The sequence below is a fragment of the Chelon labrosus genome (assembly GCF_963514085.1).
Source record: "Chelon labrosus genome assembly, chromosome: 14".
Taxonomy (NCBI): Eukaryota; Metazoa; Chordata; class Actinopteri; order Mugiliformes; family Mugilidae; genus Chelon; species Chelon labrosus.
This window is the reverse complement of record NC_140347.1, coordinates 2936489-2954144: the sequence shown is the minus strand read 5'-3', so window position 1 is coordinate 2954144 and position 17656 is coordinate 2936489. Positions and strand designations below refer to the sequence as shown.

Genomic DNA, 17656 nt, shown 5'->3' with positions numbered 1-17656 from the left:
AGAGGAAGAGGAAGAAGAGAAAAAAAGAGAGCACAAGATAGTCATGCATGCCTCTGGATAAAAAGAACATGATAGTAGGGACATGATACATGAGAGACTGATAATGGATAAAACCAGCACTGAAAGGTTTCATGACAGAAAAGCTTCAGACTGGGACAGTGATGGTTTCAGTTCCTCCACATAAAAGTTAAAGATAAAATTTCCCAAACTTTCTCAGAACCAGTTTCAGTATTGATGAAGAGACTCGGTATGAGCCTCCGGCCGGTTCCTGTCCTCCGCTCCTCACTCTTTGTCTCTGCCTGCATGTAAAACGCTGACCCGGCTCATGTCACCTAATTTACCACCGGTCACTTCAAAGCGGCGTCCCGGCGTGAGAACCGTGTCGGCTGACCGGGGCCGGATTTATGGCCCGCAGAGTCGTTCCCAGGCCTGTCAGCCTTTAATCCTCCATTCAGCTGGAAGTGACGCCGCTTTCTTCTCTGGGAGGATTTAACGGCTGCAACAGTGATTTCAGAGTGTAAATCAACTGGGAGATGAAGGCGCAGAGCAAGGAGGAGTGGATTAAATGCTCCCTGGTTCCTCACACATTCCTTACATTAAGGAGGTTAAACATTTAGACAGATCTCCATCGATGAAAGTCACATTTGATGCTTTTCTGAAGACTTGACTTCAGTTTTTGCTTAAAGTGATCAGAACAACATGAAACAAAGTCCCCAACACGAGGACGGTCATATGATAAGCCACCAAAAAGACAGTGCATGGATGGATTTTGGTACAATTTGCATCAATATGTAAGAGTGTTTGTTGTAGTGTTGTGTCTCTGTCACGTATAGTAGCAAAGGAGGGAGGACCCATGTACTAGACACTAAGGGGACAAAATGACTTTAATAGAAACACAAAAAACAGAATTTAATGTGCTGCAGGGATGGCAGTGTAATCCAGACACGAAAATCCAAAAGAAACTGGTGAAGACCAAAAAAAAGACAAACCACAAGAAAAGAGGAAACAAAACAGGAAATACAACAGACACCGAAACAGGCAAAGTTAAATATAGTGACATGGGCAGAGGGGTTAATGAGACACAGGTGAGACTAATGAGGGCGGAGCCACAGGGAGAAACCATTCCAACAATCAAAGGGGGAAAAAACACAGGAAGTAAAAACAGACAAGAAACACCAAGGACGAACTTTATAAAAACAGGAAACACAAAGAAAACCAAACAGGATCACACGAAATATTAAAAATTCTAAATCATAACAGTCTCTCTGTTTTTGTGCGTGAGTGCAAACGTTTTCTCTTTGGCCTCAGTCACACCTCACATCAACATCCGACCTCACCTGTCCATCTTTAAGTTCCTGTGTTCACACCTGGTATTAATTAACACTTGATCTGATCTCTGCTGTCTCTAATGGAGCTCTACCTACTGCTGTTTCAGAACCATGAACAGTGCTGTTTGTTGTGTGTATGTCATGACTTGGGTACAACATTTAGTTATTATTATTTATTGACCTCCACCCTGACATTAGTCATTTTAGAGATCTGCGCAAAATTCAGATTATAACTCCTGCTTCCATGCGCACCGTCATCTCTGATAATAAAGGCTTTGTTCAGGTATCGCTGAAGTTAAAAACAGAGACAACTTCCTGCATCAAAGTCAGAAAGTCTTTAAAAACGAATGATGTAGATTTTCTCTGCAGGACGTCTCAAGAAACACACCATGACAGCTGCACCTTTCACCACAGCAGCAACACTGTTAGTCATCTTTATTTGTACGAAGGCACACAGGTATTCGGAGGAACATTCATTGGCAGTTAACACATGATTAAAAAAAAGGGTCCAATTTGATCTGACGTCCATCCCAGTAACTGTAGCTGTCTCTTGTCTCGTTACACAGTAATAATTTGGTTCTCAATTATTCTTCGTGAAAGAAAACATCAGAACAAATTAGTCGGGTTAAACGTCAATTTCTAGAAGCAGACTTTGGTTTGTTTGATTTTATGACAATATGTAAGTTTCATTTTAAAGGACAAGTCTGATGTTAGTCTATGTTTATGTAACAGGTTCTTACAGATGACGTAAATCTTTAAAAACACCTCAGATTTACAGTTTGATTTATTATTAAAAGAGAAGCTCTATATTATCACCCAAATAACAAACAAGAAGGAAGGAAGAGGTTTGTCGTTGTAGAACTATATTTAGCAGCGGATTAATCTGGAGCTCAAAGAGGATTCACACCTGCAGCAGAAGACATGTTAGAATATAGAATAACACCCGACTTATCAAGAATAAAAAGTGTTGGAAGTAGAACAAATCTCACAGGTGAGCAACAGAAACACGCACAAAATGAAAATCATGGACGATCATGTGACAAACCAAAAAAAAAAAAAGGACTCTGAAGAGAGTGCATGGATGAAATTTAGGACAATGTGCACAAACATGTCATTGGATGCCACCTTTTGTTGTATTTGTTTTTTTTGTGGCCATTTTCTGTCTCTTTATTTTCTGTATGTTTCAGCTTCTTGTCTCCATGTGGCAGTTTTATGTCTCTTTGTGTTTGTTTGATATCTTCTTGTGATCATGATGCATCTTTTCACCCGTTCAGTCCTTCCATTAACATCCATCCTGGTCAACCTGATCTCACCTGTCCATCTCTAAGTCCCTGTGTTGACACCTGGTATTAATGAACATGTGTCTCAACATGCATCCCCAGCCAGCACTTGAGATCTGATCTCAGTAAATAAACACTGATATTATTTGGGGCACAGTTGTCTCTAATGGATCTCTACTGCTGTTTCAGAACTATGAACAAATGTTTTTTGTGTGTGCATCATGATTTTGGCACAACATTAAGTTATTAAGTGTCCTCATATTCAGTCATTTCCTGAGTTGATTCTAGTTTAGATTTCTTTCTTTGGTTAGTTAACTGATGTTTCAGAACCAAGAACACTGCTGTTTTTTGTGTGTGCATGGTGTTATTTAATGACAGAATCCCACTCAGCCTCCTCATATTGAATCATCTCCTGAGTTGATTCTAGTTCAGATCAGTTTCTAGTTTAGCTTGGTTCTCAGCTCCAAGGCCAGAATCTTTTAAAAGGCTCTCATTACTAATGAACAGACATCACTGATTCATGTGATCATTTCTACTAGTGGTTGAATGAATGAGTTAAACTCCTCTTCCTCAGATCAGCCCTGTTGAGTAGGTGGTCTTTAATGTGACCCAGGACTCATTGTGTGTTCACACTACCAAAGGAAGGAGGTCACATGTGTCCCAGACCACCTCCACATGTGGACTGACACCAGATCAGTGTTCACATCTGGACCTTGACACCAGATCAGAACGGATGTCAATGTTTGGTCTGAACGGGGCCTCGGCCAACGTCTCTTTCAGTGACAGTTTTCAGATGAAACTTTCAGACTATTTTCAGGATTAATCATCCGACTCGCATGATTAAACAGAAGTATAAGTGGAATAAATCTCACATGTGAGCAACAGAAATGCACAAAAAAATGAAAGACAACAAATTAAACCACACGAGTTTCAGGACAAACAATCACTTAAAAGCAGCAGGTGGAAATCAGTCAAAGAAAACTTCCCCAAACATTCAGATGTTAATGGAACTAGTGTCTTGGATCAGATGTTAGAACCAGTCAGTTGTTTTCCAGGCTGGTTAGTCAGAATGCGCCAACCTCAGTTCCCCACGGCCTGTAGGGTTTACTGCTGCTGCTAATGTGAGGAGTCTGGGAGGAAGAGGAGGAGGAGGTGGAGGAGATGGGAGGACTGTTGGCAGCAGCAGCAGTGGAGGTGAAGGAGGAAGAAGGGAGGAAGGGGAAACCTCCGTGGAAGGCGATGGGAAACGACGCCGAGAGGGAGAGGAGGGAGGTGGAGAGGGGAGTGGGGGTGCAGGGGAGCACGAGCGATGAAGAAGAGGAGGAGGAGGAAGGTGAGGAGGACGTGGAGTCTGCATGGGAGGAGAAGGAGGAGGCCATGGTGCGCTGCGACAACTCTGCCAGCCTCTCGGGGGCTCCACTGCCTCCAGCGTCGGGAGAAACCGGGACCCCGCTGAGTCCAAACGGAAGGGGACGCAGCGCAGCCACGGCCCAGTGATGGGGAGGGAACGGGTGAGATAGAGGGTGAGGCTGCTGCTGCTGCTGGTGGTGGTGGTGGTGATGGGGGGAATGGGAGGCAGCCGTCAGGGCGGCGGCGTCCCGCTGCGTGGCGCAGGAGGTGAGGTGGGAGAGGAGGCGGGAGCGTAGCGGGTCACCAGAGTCCAGGCCCTCGATGGCGCTCAGGTAGCGGGACACCTCAGTCACGCACTCCTTGAAGCCCAGAGACAGGAAGTCCAGCGCCAGAGCGTGGGCGTCGAAGTAACCTGCAGACAAGGACAGCATAGTCAACACCATGGAAACAACGGACGCCATGACAGGTGCTTTAAAGTGAGGCTCCCCCTGGTGGCTGGCTGCAGGAAAGGTCCCACTACCAGATAGAACTGATAAGATTCCGGATCCAAACTCAAACAAGATGGCGGCGCCCATATCCCAGGGTTACTAGCGTCAGTTTGACCAGAGGGAGGAAGTGGTTTTCTACAGTCTATGATCAACACCACAGAGCTTTTAGTTTCTCCAGAGCAACGGTCAACAAACGTTTTTGCAACGAGGACCGGCCGTCACATATTACACAGTGTGGGTTTGAAACATGTTGCAACCAACCTGTAATACAAGCAGGACTCGCTTGGAGTCCATTGTTGTCTCATCATTGGTCCTTTCCCTTCTTTTAAAGAAGCTCCAAGAAAAAGAAGAAGGAAAAGAAGAAGAAGAAATAGGAAGAAGAGGACCCAACATCATGTGTCTAACCATGTCTGCTGTAGTGTAATGTGGATGTTTGGTGAGGTGGTAGTAGTTTATTATCATTCAATACTACCCGCTTGATTCAACAGCTCAAATAAAATCTGTACTGGATCAAAAAAAACAACAACCTTGACCTGGGACATCCCTGGTTTTAAGAGAATATTTTCTGCAGGGTCATTATGTGTCTGACAGAGAAATTCAGCTTTTGTTTGAAAAAGTTTTCAAAACTCTCCAAACTGAGGAGGAATCTGTCCAGTGGCTGAAGATATTAGCATGTTTATGGAACCTGAGCTGCAGAGAGAAGGTTTTTAAACTTGGTAGCTGAGAAGCTAGCAGCTCTGTGACTTAGTAGAAACATCATGAAACGTCAGAAACATTGGCGTCATGTTTCCTGTGACCTCGACGGACACTTGTAACGCTCATGCTGCTGCTGGTTAACCCAAACAACCGCTGCAGAGAGACCGCCTGTGAACGCAGACCCTCCTCCTCCTCCTCCTCCTCCTCACCCCGCCGGCTTTATGAAAGCAGCCAGCGCTGCTCAGGGTCAAGTGGAGCTTTTATCCCTGCAGCGTTTTCCCATGGACTCACCGCCTCCCTCTATCACACACTCAGTCCTGTTTCCATCACATCAGAGGACGCTACGCTGACTCACTCATTTCCAGTAGAAATGTAACCTTAACCCAACACGGACCTCTGACTGTAAACTCCACTTTAACCTAAAACTAACTTAGTTAAAAGCTAAAATCTAATCTTAGTTTCACACCACAGTCTAAATAAAACCTAAATAAAACCAAAACCAAACCACCTTTACTTTACATTAACCTTCATCTTGGTTTAAACTTTTTGCAACCAAAAATTAAACCTAACCTACCTTAATCTATAATCTAAATAAAAATTCCTAAACCTAACTTTGGTCTAATCTAAATCTCACCTATCCCTAACCAAAACATAACTTTACCTTAACCCAAATCCAGTCTATCCTAAACTCACCTTAAATATCTAATTATAAGCAACTGTAACCTAAACCTTAACCTAGCCAGAAACTAAAACCTAAACTAAAACCTGAACCTAACCTTGGATGAATTAAATCATTTAAAATGTGACGAACCAAACTGGCCATGACTCACTGTTTATGGCCAAGGAGTCAAAGAAAAGCACAAAGAAATCCGACAATCAGTGATTAACTGGGCTGTATCTGACAGTTTATTATATATCGTAGTTATTAGTAGTGATATTGTGTTAGTGTATGTGTTATTGTGATTACCTTTCCCTCCGTTGGCCTGAAGCAGCTTCAGATGGTCCACAGTCATCTGGAGGATTTCAGCCTTCTCCAGTTTGGCTGAACCCTGAGAAAAAACAGTTGAACATTAGAGCAGGAAACTGATCACGTTTCACACAAACACAAGTAAAAATAATAATTGAATTAATCAAAAATTAATAAAATAAATGTTGTTGCTGAGGGCAATCCAAGCCTGTATTTCCATTGAAGATGTAGGTGTAAGAAAAAAGAAAAACAGAAGGCGCTGATAGAACTTTATGGAACAAAGCGTTTGAATAATGACTTAATTTACTGTATTACACGAACATTTTTTTTTATTAATTCGACATTTTTTTTCTAACATTTTACACAAGAAATGATTCAGTTATTTATTGATTTCTTTACTTTGAGTCTGAAAACAGTTTCCCTTCTGGAGTACCTCAAGGCTCAGTCTTAGGCCCAGTTTTCATCCACTTACTACAACTACAGGTAAAGTCTTTGTAAGATACCTTATGCAGGATGACACGCAGTTTTATTAACGTGGACAAACACAAGTAAATCCAGGAAAATTATTATTATTATTATTATTTTTTTTTTTTTTTTATCAATTCAATCCAAAGATTTTTGTAATTTCTAAGTTTGAAAACTGAGACAAAGCCTTGACTTTTAAACCCTTAAAACTAAGATATCTTTGAATGGCATTCTCTTAGATGTGTACCAATAAAACTATTTAGCTTTATTATATCAAAATTTCTATTATTTTCCATATTTCTACAGAAACAAACGATTACCTGCTTCTCAAACGCTGTTGGGACGAGTCTCCTCAACTCAGACAGGCTGCTGTTGATTCTGTCTCTGCGTCTCTTCTCGATTATCTGACGTAAAAAAATAAACAAGTTAAAATGTAAAGCCTAAAACATGACACCAGCACCAATATCTCAGTGTACGTAATGATTTTACCCCTCTGCGCTTTTTCCTCGCCATCACTTGAGTGGTCGTGGTCGGTGATCCACATCTTATAAAAGACGTCTTCATGTGTCTGCAAAATAAATTTACACTCAAATCAAGATCTGAATATTTTACTAAAACGTTTAAACTGATTGTGGTGTTTACAGGTCATTTATTTTGAATTATGTCAGTTTATAAAAACATTTCCGGCTCCATTAATGTGTTTTTTCTTTTAAATTCCAGACCCCATCCATCACATCTATCTTCACATGAAGTTTCAACTTCTTCCCTTTCTGCCCAAGAAAATAAATAAATCCAAGAAGATTAAATGCAAGTTTCATGAAAAGAAGATTTTTCTACTTTATGCAACTCTATGCCTCTTACTAACAGTTCAGAGCAGAATATTTACTGCACAGCTGTGGTTTCTACTTATGTTTATTGTTTCTGAGTCCTTGGCTCCATCAACACGATCAATACATACCTGAAACATCTGTCGTAATCAATCTGATACTCCTTCATCTACCTCCCAGTGGATTTATACAGCAGCTTTTGGCAGCCATTTCCAAAATGGCCTCAATCTTGGATTTTTTTTCAGGGAAATCTTTGGTAATTTTAAAAAGGTTCCATCAAGAATATCATTTTGTTACTAATATTTCAATATAAATAATTACTTTATTGAAGCGATATACATTATGTTATCATGTTGAAAAGCTGTGGATTTTATTTTTTATTTTTAACCTTTTTTTTTTAACCTTTCTGATTATTTAAAACAGTAAAATATCATCTTATAATATGCACTAATTTATTCCAAATTATAGATAGATATAGATATTTATGTGATTCTTCTGTTCAGCCTCGTGTTGACTAGAGATTCACTTGGTAATTATTGTCTTTAATTTTCACTAACACAACTAAATGACAATTATAACTTACAGAATATATATTTACCAATTTAGAAACCAACTCAGACGTTTTTTAGTTTTTTAGTTCATCTTTATCTGAACAAAGACAGAAACAGATTTTCAACCAAAAGGTAAAATAAAGAAAAATAAACCAGACCAACAGAAATGTTTGAAATGTTCTAACTGCAATGAACTGTTTAAAGTGTTTACATTGCATTAAATGTGGGTCACATCGTTAATAAAGGCTCCACATAAGAGGAAGTAGTTAAAAACCTGAGCTACTTGACCATGTTATGCTGCTTTAAGCTTTAATTTCAGGTTTAATTCCACTACATTTATTTCACAGTTACATCCACAAGTTGTGTTTTAAATTTAGATTTAACTTTTAGATAATATTTTTACGTATATATATATTATTTTACATAAAATTCTGATAATAATGTCATAGAGGACTCTTTCCTTCTACAGCTGAAGTTGTTAATAACTCCCTCAGACACACACAGACTCCCATTATAAGACTACATACGTTACAGTAACACAGTTTGTTAACATTTTCCTCTCCTTTAGTTATAGATTTTTTATATATATATATTTTACGTATTGTTTGTTTTCGTCCTGATTCATGTTTATTGTACCAACCACCACAACAGATTATGTGTGGAGATAAAGATGATTCTGATTCTGAAGCCCCGGACGTTTTTAGAGTCTCACTAACAAAACGGTTTCATTTAAATTACTACACCTACATTACATTTCACAACAAAATCAAAGAGAAAACTGTCATCTCGTGACCCCACCACATTTATCTGGCGACCCCTTTGGAAGGGGGCGACCTGCAGTTTGGGAGACGGTGAACTTGGATGCAGCAAAACTGTAGTCGTATTTTAATTTATTGTCTGAATAATTTATTTATTCAACCCAAGAGATTAAAACAAAACAAGACGTAAAAACGTCTTATGGCAAAAATAAATGAATCAGTGACATGAGTCTTAGAGTTGTAAATGTTGGGAAAATAAATTAATAATAAAATCATAAGTCTTTAGTTTCTTAGTTCAGAAAATGCATAAATCTGAATTTATTAGTGAAACGAATAAAATCTGAAATTACTGACATTTAATTAGTAGTTATTGTTTTGTTGTTTTTTTGTTTTCGTCACAAATATTCAAAAATATAACCTGTTTGGTTTTTGAAAATCTTTTCTCGTTGGAGGTGACGATCTTGATCTTTTTGGACTTTCTTTAAACTTCTTAAAGGACTTTCTGATTTAGTCCAGGTTTTTTATTTATTTATTTATTTATTTATTTTTTACAGCCCCTAAAACCAGGAACACGTCCCAGAGACTCTTTTTGAACCCATGGATCTGATCAGTGTATTGGATCAGATGTAAACAGTCATAGATTAACTCACCCTGGATAAATGTTCTCACTGCCCACATCAATGGTTTCCTCCACCTCGCTCTCTGCTGAGCTGCTGTCCTCACACGGCCGCTTCATGGTGCATGGACGGCGGGTAAGAGGCTGCGATCCGTCCCCCCCACCAGGAGGAGACGTCCAAGTTCAGATCAAAAAAAGTTTTTCTTCCACGGCAAAAAGCAACTTAATTCAGTCCCTGTAAACCTTCTGTTACAGGTGCACCACAGGAAGGTCAGGGATCCTCCAGAAGTACAGAAACGTTATCACAGTTCGTTTTATTTTTTGATAAATATCTGCAGAGGAGACAGCGTATTCATTCCAGGTGATTCAGGTCCCACTCCTACAATCAGAAACTCTTGTTATTTAAAAAAAATAAAACACATAAATGAGAAATAAATGATGACCACAAGTGTCCGGTAAATACCCAGCTCAGACGGGCGGTGTGCCGGCTGCAGACTGGACTGGTGACCGGTGAGTCCTCCTCTTCCTCCTCCTCCTCCTCCTCCTCCTCCTCTGCTGTTGAAGCTTTCCCACGGACCCTGGGAGCCACACACACAAACACACACACACACACACACACACAGGCTGGAGCCGCCCAGTGAACTCAATGTGAGACGGTAGATTTGTTCAGTCTCTGCAGAGCTGGTTCTTCTCTGCTGATAAACCCACCGTCTGGTCCAGAGGCAGTCTCTGTGTCTTCTGGTTGTTATGAAGTTGTAGGGGCCAAACTTTGGCAGAATGCTAACTGTATGGGGCCATTTGTCACAACTGTTTAAAGGTTAAAGGGACTTGGGTTTAACCTTAGAGTTATGCTTAGGTTAGGATTCTGGGTGTATAAAGTTGTAAAGTTGTGGGGCCCAATCTCTTACAGAATACCGTCATTGTGGGGCCATTTTTCTGGGCCCGACAACGTTGAGGGTTAAACTCCTTAGTTTGAAGGTGTTTGAAGGTGGGTTGGGTTCTTGTTTCTATGAAGTTGTGGTGGACAGCGTTTTGCAGAATGCTAATCGTGTGGGGTCTGTCATTGTCATTTAAAAGCCGTGTTTTCTCTACAGGAACTTCCTCGGGGAATCTTTGAACTTCCTGTGTCTATTTTATTGTCCCGGAAAATCTTTTTTTAGAGAATACTCAGTTCCCAGCGGAGAGACTCCAGACAAACTCTTGTTTCTAGACTATGACTCTTTGCTAAAGTTAATCAGCAGAAGCATGGATTGAAATTTTTTTTGTGTTTAAGGGAAGTAGAAACAGGAAGAGACCAGCAGTGGAAACTCAGAGACGTGAAGTTGAAACTGATCTCAACTTTGATGACTGATACAGGTGATTGGCACGTGACTCCTACACAGAGTTCTCCAAATGTTTCCCTGAAGGAAACATCATCCCCCACTTTGGTTCCTACCCCCAGATCCACCATGATGACTACAGCCTGGAGTGAACCCAGATGGAAGAAGAAGAAGAAGAACAGGAGGAGGAGGAGCTAGCTCCATCCATACACTCAACATATATGATCTTCGGTGGGAGGGTTACCTTGGCAACCAGAGCCTTGAACGTCCACTAGAAACCAAGTGTCAGCTACAAAGAGATGGACGAAACACTTTATTGATGCGGCAGTGTCGCCACTCTATGAGGCCTTATTATTATTGTTCCATTTCTCATTTACTGCCACCTGGAAATGCAGACAAACAACGGTCTGGAGGAAGTTCTTCATCCAGAAAATACAGCCAGACATTTCAGTTCAAGCTGCTTCAAGGTCGTTTTGTGTCTCTTTAGTCTTTATATCTCTTTTTGTTTCACTCAAAGATGAAGACTTAGCTTTTATTTAATTAATTGTGTGCCCTTTTTCATCATATTAGTATCTTTCAGGATGCATGTATGTTTTTTTTTGAGTATCTGCTGCTTCCTTTGTCTTTCCATCCATCCATGTGTGGACGAGACTTGATAATGAAATGTTAGATATGTCTGAAAAGGTCTAATGTGAGCACGTCGCGTTCCCACAGCTCCTGCCTCTGTTCACTGAAACCCAATCATCGTGTGACACCGACCCAAGCGTCTGTCTTTTCACAGCTGTTAATCTCTGAGCGACACAACGAGGATTTAATGCTGGATTCATAACGAACCCACTCACACGTTTATGTTTCCATCACTGACATAATTCATCCTCAGACCTCGGACCATAAACCAAACCTGAGCAGCATTTATCTGTTCTGTCTTCCGGCTGATAAACTTCACATAGACTTGTCAGCACCCTCTCATTGTCTGACCTCCTCCTCCTCCTCCTCCTCCTCCTACAGCATACCTGACCTGGTGAGTCCGTCTACATTGAAGCTGAAACTGGAACATTTCGGTGTTCAAAAAGACGGAAATAAAGTAAACTGGTGTGATCTAATGCTGTCAGATCAGGTCCGATAAGATGAGATAGACTTTGTTGTCATTGCCTGTGAGGGGTCTCAGTCGTCCAGGTCAGGGCACGTCCAAAAAGACAAAGCTGAAACAAAGACAACTGGACTTGTAGAGTTTCTTGAAGACATTGCTTCCAAGTCTTCAGCTCCAAAAGTCTGGTGGGGGAGTTGGGGTTTAAATAAGAACATCTTTCCTCAATAACTGGGACTTGGTATGAACATAGGTGGACACATGTTAAGATGCTGTAGAGGACAACCCGTCCACATTTTATCCAGAGAAGACAGATGATCTGAAGGTAGAGGAGCAGAGGATGACAGCTCCTCTCTGAACACGTCAAGAGACTCTTGTGAGTTTCAGGTTGACACCACCCACAGATGTTTCTAGAAAGAAAACAGATCCTTTGTCCTTGTTGATGATATCAGAGGTTTATTAGTGTCGGGGGTCGTGGGGGCCACGCAGGGCCAAGCAGGGCCATCCTATAGCGGGAAACCCAGAGCGTGGAGAGAGGAATATGTGAGTGTGGAGGGAGCGCTGGGCCGCGAGTCGGAAATCCTTCTTAGAACAAGAGACCACGACTGTGTGCAGACAGAGAGAGGGAGAGAGAGAGAATGGGAGGAAGTGGAGTATTATTCTCTGTTAGACGACGCTCACCACCCGACGCCTCGGACCTCACACCGCTCGACTCCACGACGTTCCCACAGGACGTCCCGCACACACACACTAACACACACAAGATCATAAAAGCAGATATGTGTAACCTTCTTAATTTAACCCGTCTAAAATGTTTCACAAATATTTGATATAAATGTGATTCTACTGCCCATGGATTCATGGAAGAACTGTAGACACACTGCCTAAAATAATATAAAAAAAAAGGGGTTCACACACTCTAATATTTTGTTGGACGTCCTTTAGCTTTGATTACAGCACACATTCTCTGTAGAATTTGTTCATTCATTCATCTTCTGTACCCACTTATTCCTCTTAAGGGTCACGGGGGTCTGCTGGAGCCTATCCCAGCTGTCATTGGGCGATAGGCGGGGGTACACCCTGGACAGGTCGCCAGTATATTGCAGCATTCTCTGCGTCATTGTTTCAGTAATCTTCTCCAATGTCACCAGATTTATTTCCATCCAGTGTTGCATAATTTTTTCACCAAGATCTTGTATTGATGATGGAGAGTCTGACCACTGCACAAAGCCTTCTCCAGCACATCCCAAAGATTCTCAATGGGGTTAAGGTCTGGACTCTGTGGTGGCCAATCCATGTGTGAAAATGATGTCTCATGCTCCCTGAACCACTCTTTCACAATCTGAGCCCCATGAATCCTGGCATTGTCATCTTGGAATATGATCCATTGATGGAATAACCTGGTCATTCAGTATACTCAGGTAGTCAGCTGACCTCATTCTTTGGACACATAATGTTGCTGAACCTAGACCTGAGCAACTGCAGCAACCCCAGATCATAGCACTGCCCCCACAGGCGTGTACAGTAGACACTAGGCATGATGGGTGCATCACTTCATCTGCCTCTCTTCTTACCCTGATGCCCCCATCACTCTGAAACAGGGTAAATCTGGACTCATCAGACCACATGACCTTCTTCCTTTGCTCCAGAGTCCAATCTTTATGCTCCCTAGCAAATTGAAGCGTCTTTATTTCCAGTTATCCTCACTAATTAGTGGTTTTCTTAAGGCTATACAGCTGTTCAGTCCCAATCCCTTGAGTTCCCTTCACATTGTACGTGTGGAAATGTTCTTACTTTCACTATTAAACATAGCCCTGAGTTCTACTGTTGTTTTTTCTTCCATTTGATTTCACCAAACGTTGAAGTGATCACAGATCACCATCAATCAGGAGTTTGTTCCAACCACATTTCTTCCTGGAAGACAATGGTTCCCCACCATCCTTCCAGTTTTTAATAATGCGTTGGACAGTTCTTAACCCAGTTTTAGTAGTTTCTACAATCTCCTTAGATGTTTTCTCTGCTTGATGCATGCCAATGATTTGACCCTTCTCAAACAGACTAACATCTTTTCCACAACCACAGGATGTGTCTTTAGACATGGTTGTTTAAGGAATGAGAAGCTGCTCATTGCATCAGTTGGGCTTAAATAACTTGTTGCCAGCTGAAAGATAATCATCCATGCAGTAATTATCCAATAGGAGGCTCCTACTTATTTGATTAGTTAAATCCAGGTGTTGACTTTTTGGTTCATCTTGTTTTTCTACCTCCGTGTTTCTGTCCCTCCTAGAAACTCCTCAACCGGATGTTTTTTTGGTTTTATTCTGATTATTAGATGAAGAACTAGAGCACACTATACCAGCGTCCCACCTAATACCTCATTCAAAACGTGTTGCTGTTCATAAAGTCTCTATTTCAAAATAAAAGCTCCTGATTGGCCCCTGTACCGGAGGTCTGAGTGTGTGTGAAGAGAAGTGGATCAGCAGCCTTTAATGCACTCCCACAGACTCCATGAATGTCTGTTGTCTTGGATATAATAGCCCATTGTTGTGATGAAGGAAACCTGCGGACACGTCCTCCGGGAGCGTCGTACTGCCAACCTGCAGGTGCAGCGCTACTCCACTTCCTTCCTGTCACCTGACCAGGGCTTCCCATCAGTACACAGAGAAACAAGAGAGTGTGTGTGTTGTGATATTTATTGATATTTCCTTTTCTTTTAGTGAGATGGTAAATCTTCAGGAGAGTATTGGAGGATCAGTAAAAGGTTATCAACATGTTTCAGTGCTCACTTGACCTCTGACCTTTCCTCCACATTTCCCCTAAATAAAGGGCAAGTTAAACAGTAGCCGTCTTATCAGAAAACGACTGACTAAAGGACCAGAAGATGGTTTCTTCAGCCTGTAGTAGAGTAGACGTCAGTGGAAACACTTCAGTAAAACAATATCTGCTCTCAGACCCAGTTCAGACATCACATCCAATCACACCTGTCCATCTCTAAGTCCCTGTGTCTCCACCTGGTCTTAATATAAATGTGTCTCCACATGCGTCCCCAGCCAGCACTTGAGATCTGATCTCAGTTTGTGTGTCTGTAAATCAGCAGTGCCATCATGTGGTCAGTAGAATATTGTAGCAGCTGCTGTCTCTAATGGATCTCTACCTACCGCTGGATCAGAACCATCAACAGCTGCTTGTTGACTTGGAGACATGATCCAGATGTTGGAACAAGATGGAAAGACTCTCACATGTTAAGATCTAATTTATTTTAGAGACAAAGACTCAGATTAGACCTGAACCCTGGAAGCTTCCATCCTCAGAGGAAATAAATATCTCTGGTGATAACAAATGCAAATACAGAAACAGAATGTAAGCAGCACAAACAACAACAGATATTATATATTAAATTAAGAAAATGTTGTTAGGTTCATTGGTGAATCTGTTGCCACTGGTGTCAGAAATCACTTCTGTATGTTATGTTAACACATTAATTGGCAGATGAAACACAGGTGAGACGAATAAGGGCAAAGCAGCCAATCAGAAAACACAAGAGGCAAACACTAACGGAAACGGAAAAAGCACAGGTACAAGGAACTTTTCAAAGCAATGCAGAAGAAACTTTGAAAGTAAAACGAGAGGAATTGGAAAATCTCCCAGGGAAGGCAGTTGTTGCCATAATTGCTAAGGAGACTTTTGATTCCCATCACACTCCACTCAAAGAGTTAAATTTGAAGAGAAAAGGGGTGTCAGGATGTTGTCATTAATAATTTAATAACTACATTGTCTCAAGGAACGCTACAGTCTGTAGAACTCCTTCTTCATTGCAGTTTCATTGTATAATATCTTTATCATTACAGATTATGTGCTAAGTGCTTGTACATTGCTGCTGCAACATTGACATTTCCCACTTTGGGATTAATAAAGCATCTATCTAACTATTCGAACCAATCATACGAACAGTTTGAGTTTTCTATCGTGTCAAACAGGTCAAGTGTCCTCATGAAGAATCCTTCACGTTATCAGGCAGAAGGAGACCAGAGAAGAAGAAGAAGGAGTTCCCAGCAGCAGCGTTAGAGAGGCTTGAAGCTCTAATCTACCAAACACGTCAACGCGCTCTCAGCTGAGTCGAGTGGACCCTCAGAGATCAGCAGCGTTAAGTGAGACAGACGTGAACCTGGAGGTCCAGACTGTGGAGAATACCTTTCATCAGCTGAGACGATCCAGAGCCCGTTCACACCAGAACATTCCTGCTCCACCAGCATCCCTCTGCTCTGACCAGGCATCAAGATGGACCTATAAAGTTTTTTAGACTTTGACAAGAGACGAGAACAAGACGAAACGTAGACACAGTTTTATTTTTATTATTATTACACAACAACAGACACGTTTGACAAAAGACTATGTCGATAACACGTCTCCATCCTGATCAGAGATGAACCGTTACCATGGAGACTGAATCAGATGATGTGATCAGATAAATCTGATCATATGTATCTGGAGCATCACATCTGAGGGAAATGGAGCAGAAGAAGATGAAGGAGGAAGAGGAGGAGGTGGAGAGGGAGGATATAGCAAGAGTAGGAAGGGTGGAAGACGAGAACAGATGAGGAAGATGAAGACATAAAAGAGGAGGAGGAGGAGATGGATGAGAAGAACGAAGGAGACGAAGAAGAAGAACAAGAGGGCTGAGAAGAAAGAAGGAGGAGAAGGACAAGAAGTAGAAGGAGGAAGACAAATGTACGTAAAGGAGGAGAGGATGGAGGAAGAAGGAGGAGGAGCAGAAGATGATGATGATGATGATGATGATGATGATGATGATGAGGGAGGAAGAGGGACGATGAGAACAAAGGAGGAGGACAAGGGTGAGGAGAAGAAGTCCTCCTCCATGTCCTCCTCCAGTCCTGAATGTGTAGAGTCTCAGAAGACGACCAAGATGTCTCCACATCTCTGTCCGCATGGATTCCATCTTGGTTCATCTTGTTTTTCTACCTCCATGTTTCTGTCCCTCCTGGAAACTCCTCACCTGATGTTAATTAGTAAAGGTTACCATGGTTACCACCACCACACCCGTTTCTCTGTGCTTCCTCTTTTCTACCCTGAAGTCACGGTGTTGTTCATCATCTTCGTCGCCTGTCGCTGAGAACCAGAAGCCTCCTCTCTTCATGTCGGCATGTGTGAGAGTTGATGTTTGTAGTGAGAGCCGCTGTGTTCGCTCAGACGTCCTGTTCAGCATTAGTCTCACCTCAGGAAGCTTCAACAGTGATATCAGATCAACACCACACGCACACATTCTTACTGCTTATATAAGAACACACACACAAACCCGTCTTTCTACTCTACACCGTAACCTTTACTTCTAACCTAAAACCAAGTCTGGACAGGTTTTAACCCTCAGGACAACACGACTGTACAATGTTAGTATTCCACAAGAGTTTAGCCCACGGCAGAAACAAGAACACACAGAAACTTTTTTATTTAACGGCTTTAACACAAAGCTATACTTCTGTCAAATCTCAGGTTTAAATAAATAAGGGTAAGACCCAAACACAGGACAGGAAAGACTGGATGGATGAAACTAAAGATAAACCAAAAACTCAAAGTCAAACAAGCCATGAACAAAAAAGACTCCACATGTGGAGGTGGTCTGGGACACATGTGACCTCCTTCCTTTGGTAGTGTGAACACACAATGAGTCCTGGGTCACATTAAAGACCACCTACTCAACAGGGCTGATCTGTGGAAGAGGAGTTTAACTCATTCATTCAACCACTATTAGAAATGATCACATGAATCAGTGATGTCTGTTCATTAGTAATGAGAGCCTTTTAAAAGATTCTGGTCTTGGAGCTGAGAACCAAACTAAACTAGAAACTAATCTGAACTAGAATCAACTCAGGAAATGATTCAATATGAGGAGAATGTGTGTGATTCTG

The 17656-nt window shown here is 41.5% G+C and overlaps 2 protein-coding genes across 2 annotated transcripts in view; both read right to left on the bottom strand.

Moving 5' to 3' along the window:
- Window positions 1-17656, bottom strand: part of LOC311498919 (uncharacterized protein) — a 227553-nt gene that overhangs the window by 58797 nt on the left and 151100 nt on the right. The gene's annotated exons all lie outside the window — the stretch shown is intronic.
- On the bottom strand, window positions 3651-9463 carry hey2 (hes-related family bHLH transcription factor with YRPW motif 2). Its single transcript, XM_084559728.1, has 5 exons — window positions 9361-9463; window positions 7064-7142; window positions 6895-6978; window positions 6110-6191; window positions 3651-4370 (listed from the first exon to the last, which is right to left on the bottom strand). Exons 1-5 carry the CDS (start codon window positions 9444-9446, stop codon window positions 3673-3675), a joined length of 1029 nt encoding a protein of 342 aa, XP_084415854.1. The 5' UTR covers window positions 9447-9463; the 3' UTR covers window positions 3651-3672.

Excerpts from the sequence above, each read along its gene's own strand:
- hey2 (XM_084559728.1), bottom strand. The coding sequence starts at position 9,446 with ATGAAGCGGCCGTGTGAGGACAGCAGCTCAGCAGAGAGCGAGGTGGAG. Across the intron at positions 7,143-9,360 it reads AGTGAGAACATTTATCCAGG|ACACATGAAGACGTCTTTTA; the intron begins GTGAGTTAATCT and ends TTTATTTTGCAG. Across the intron at positions 4,371-6,109 it reads TCAGGCCAACGGAGGGAAAG|GTTACTTCGACGCCCACGCT; the intron begins GTAATCACAATA and ends CCTTGTCTGCAG.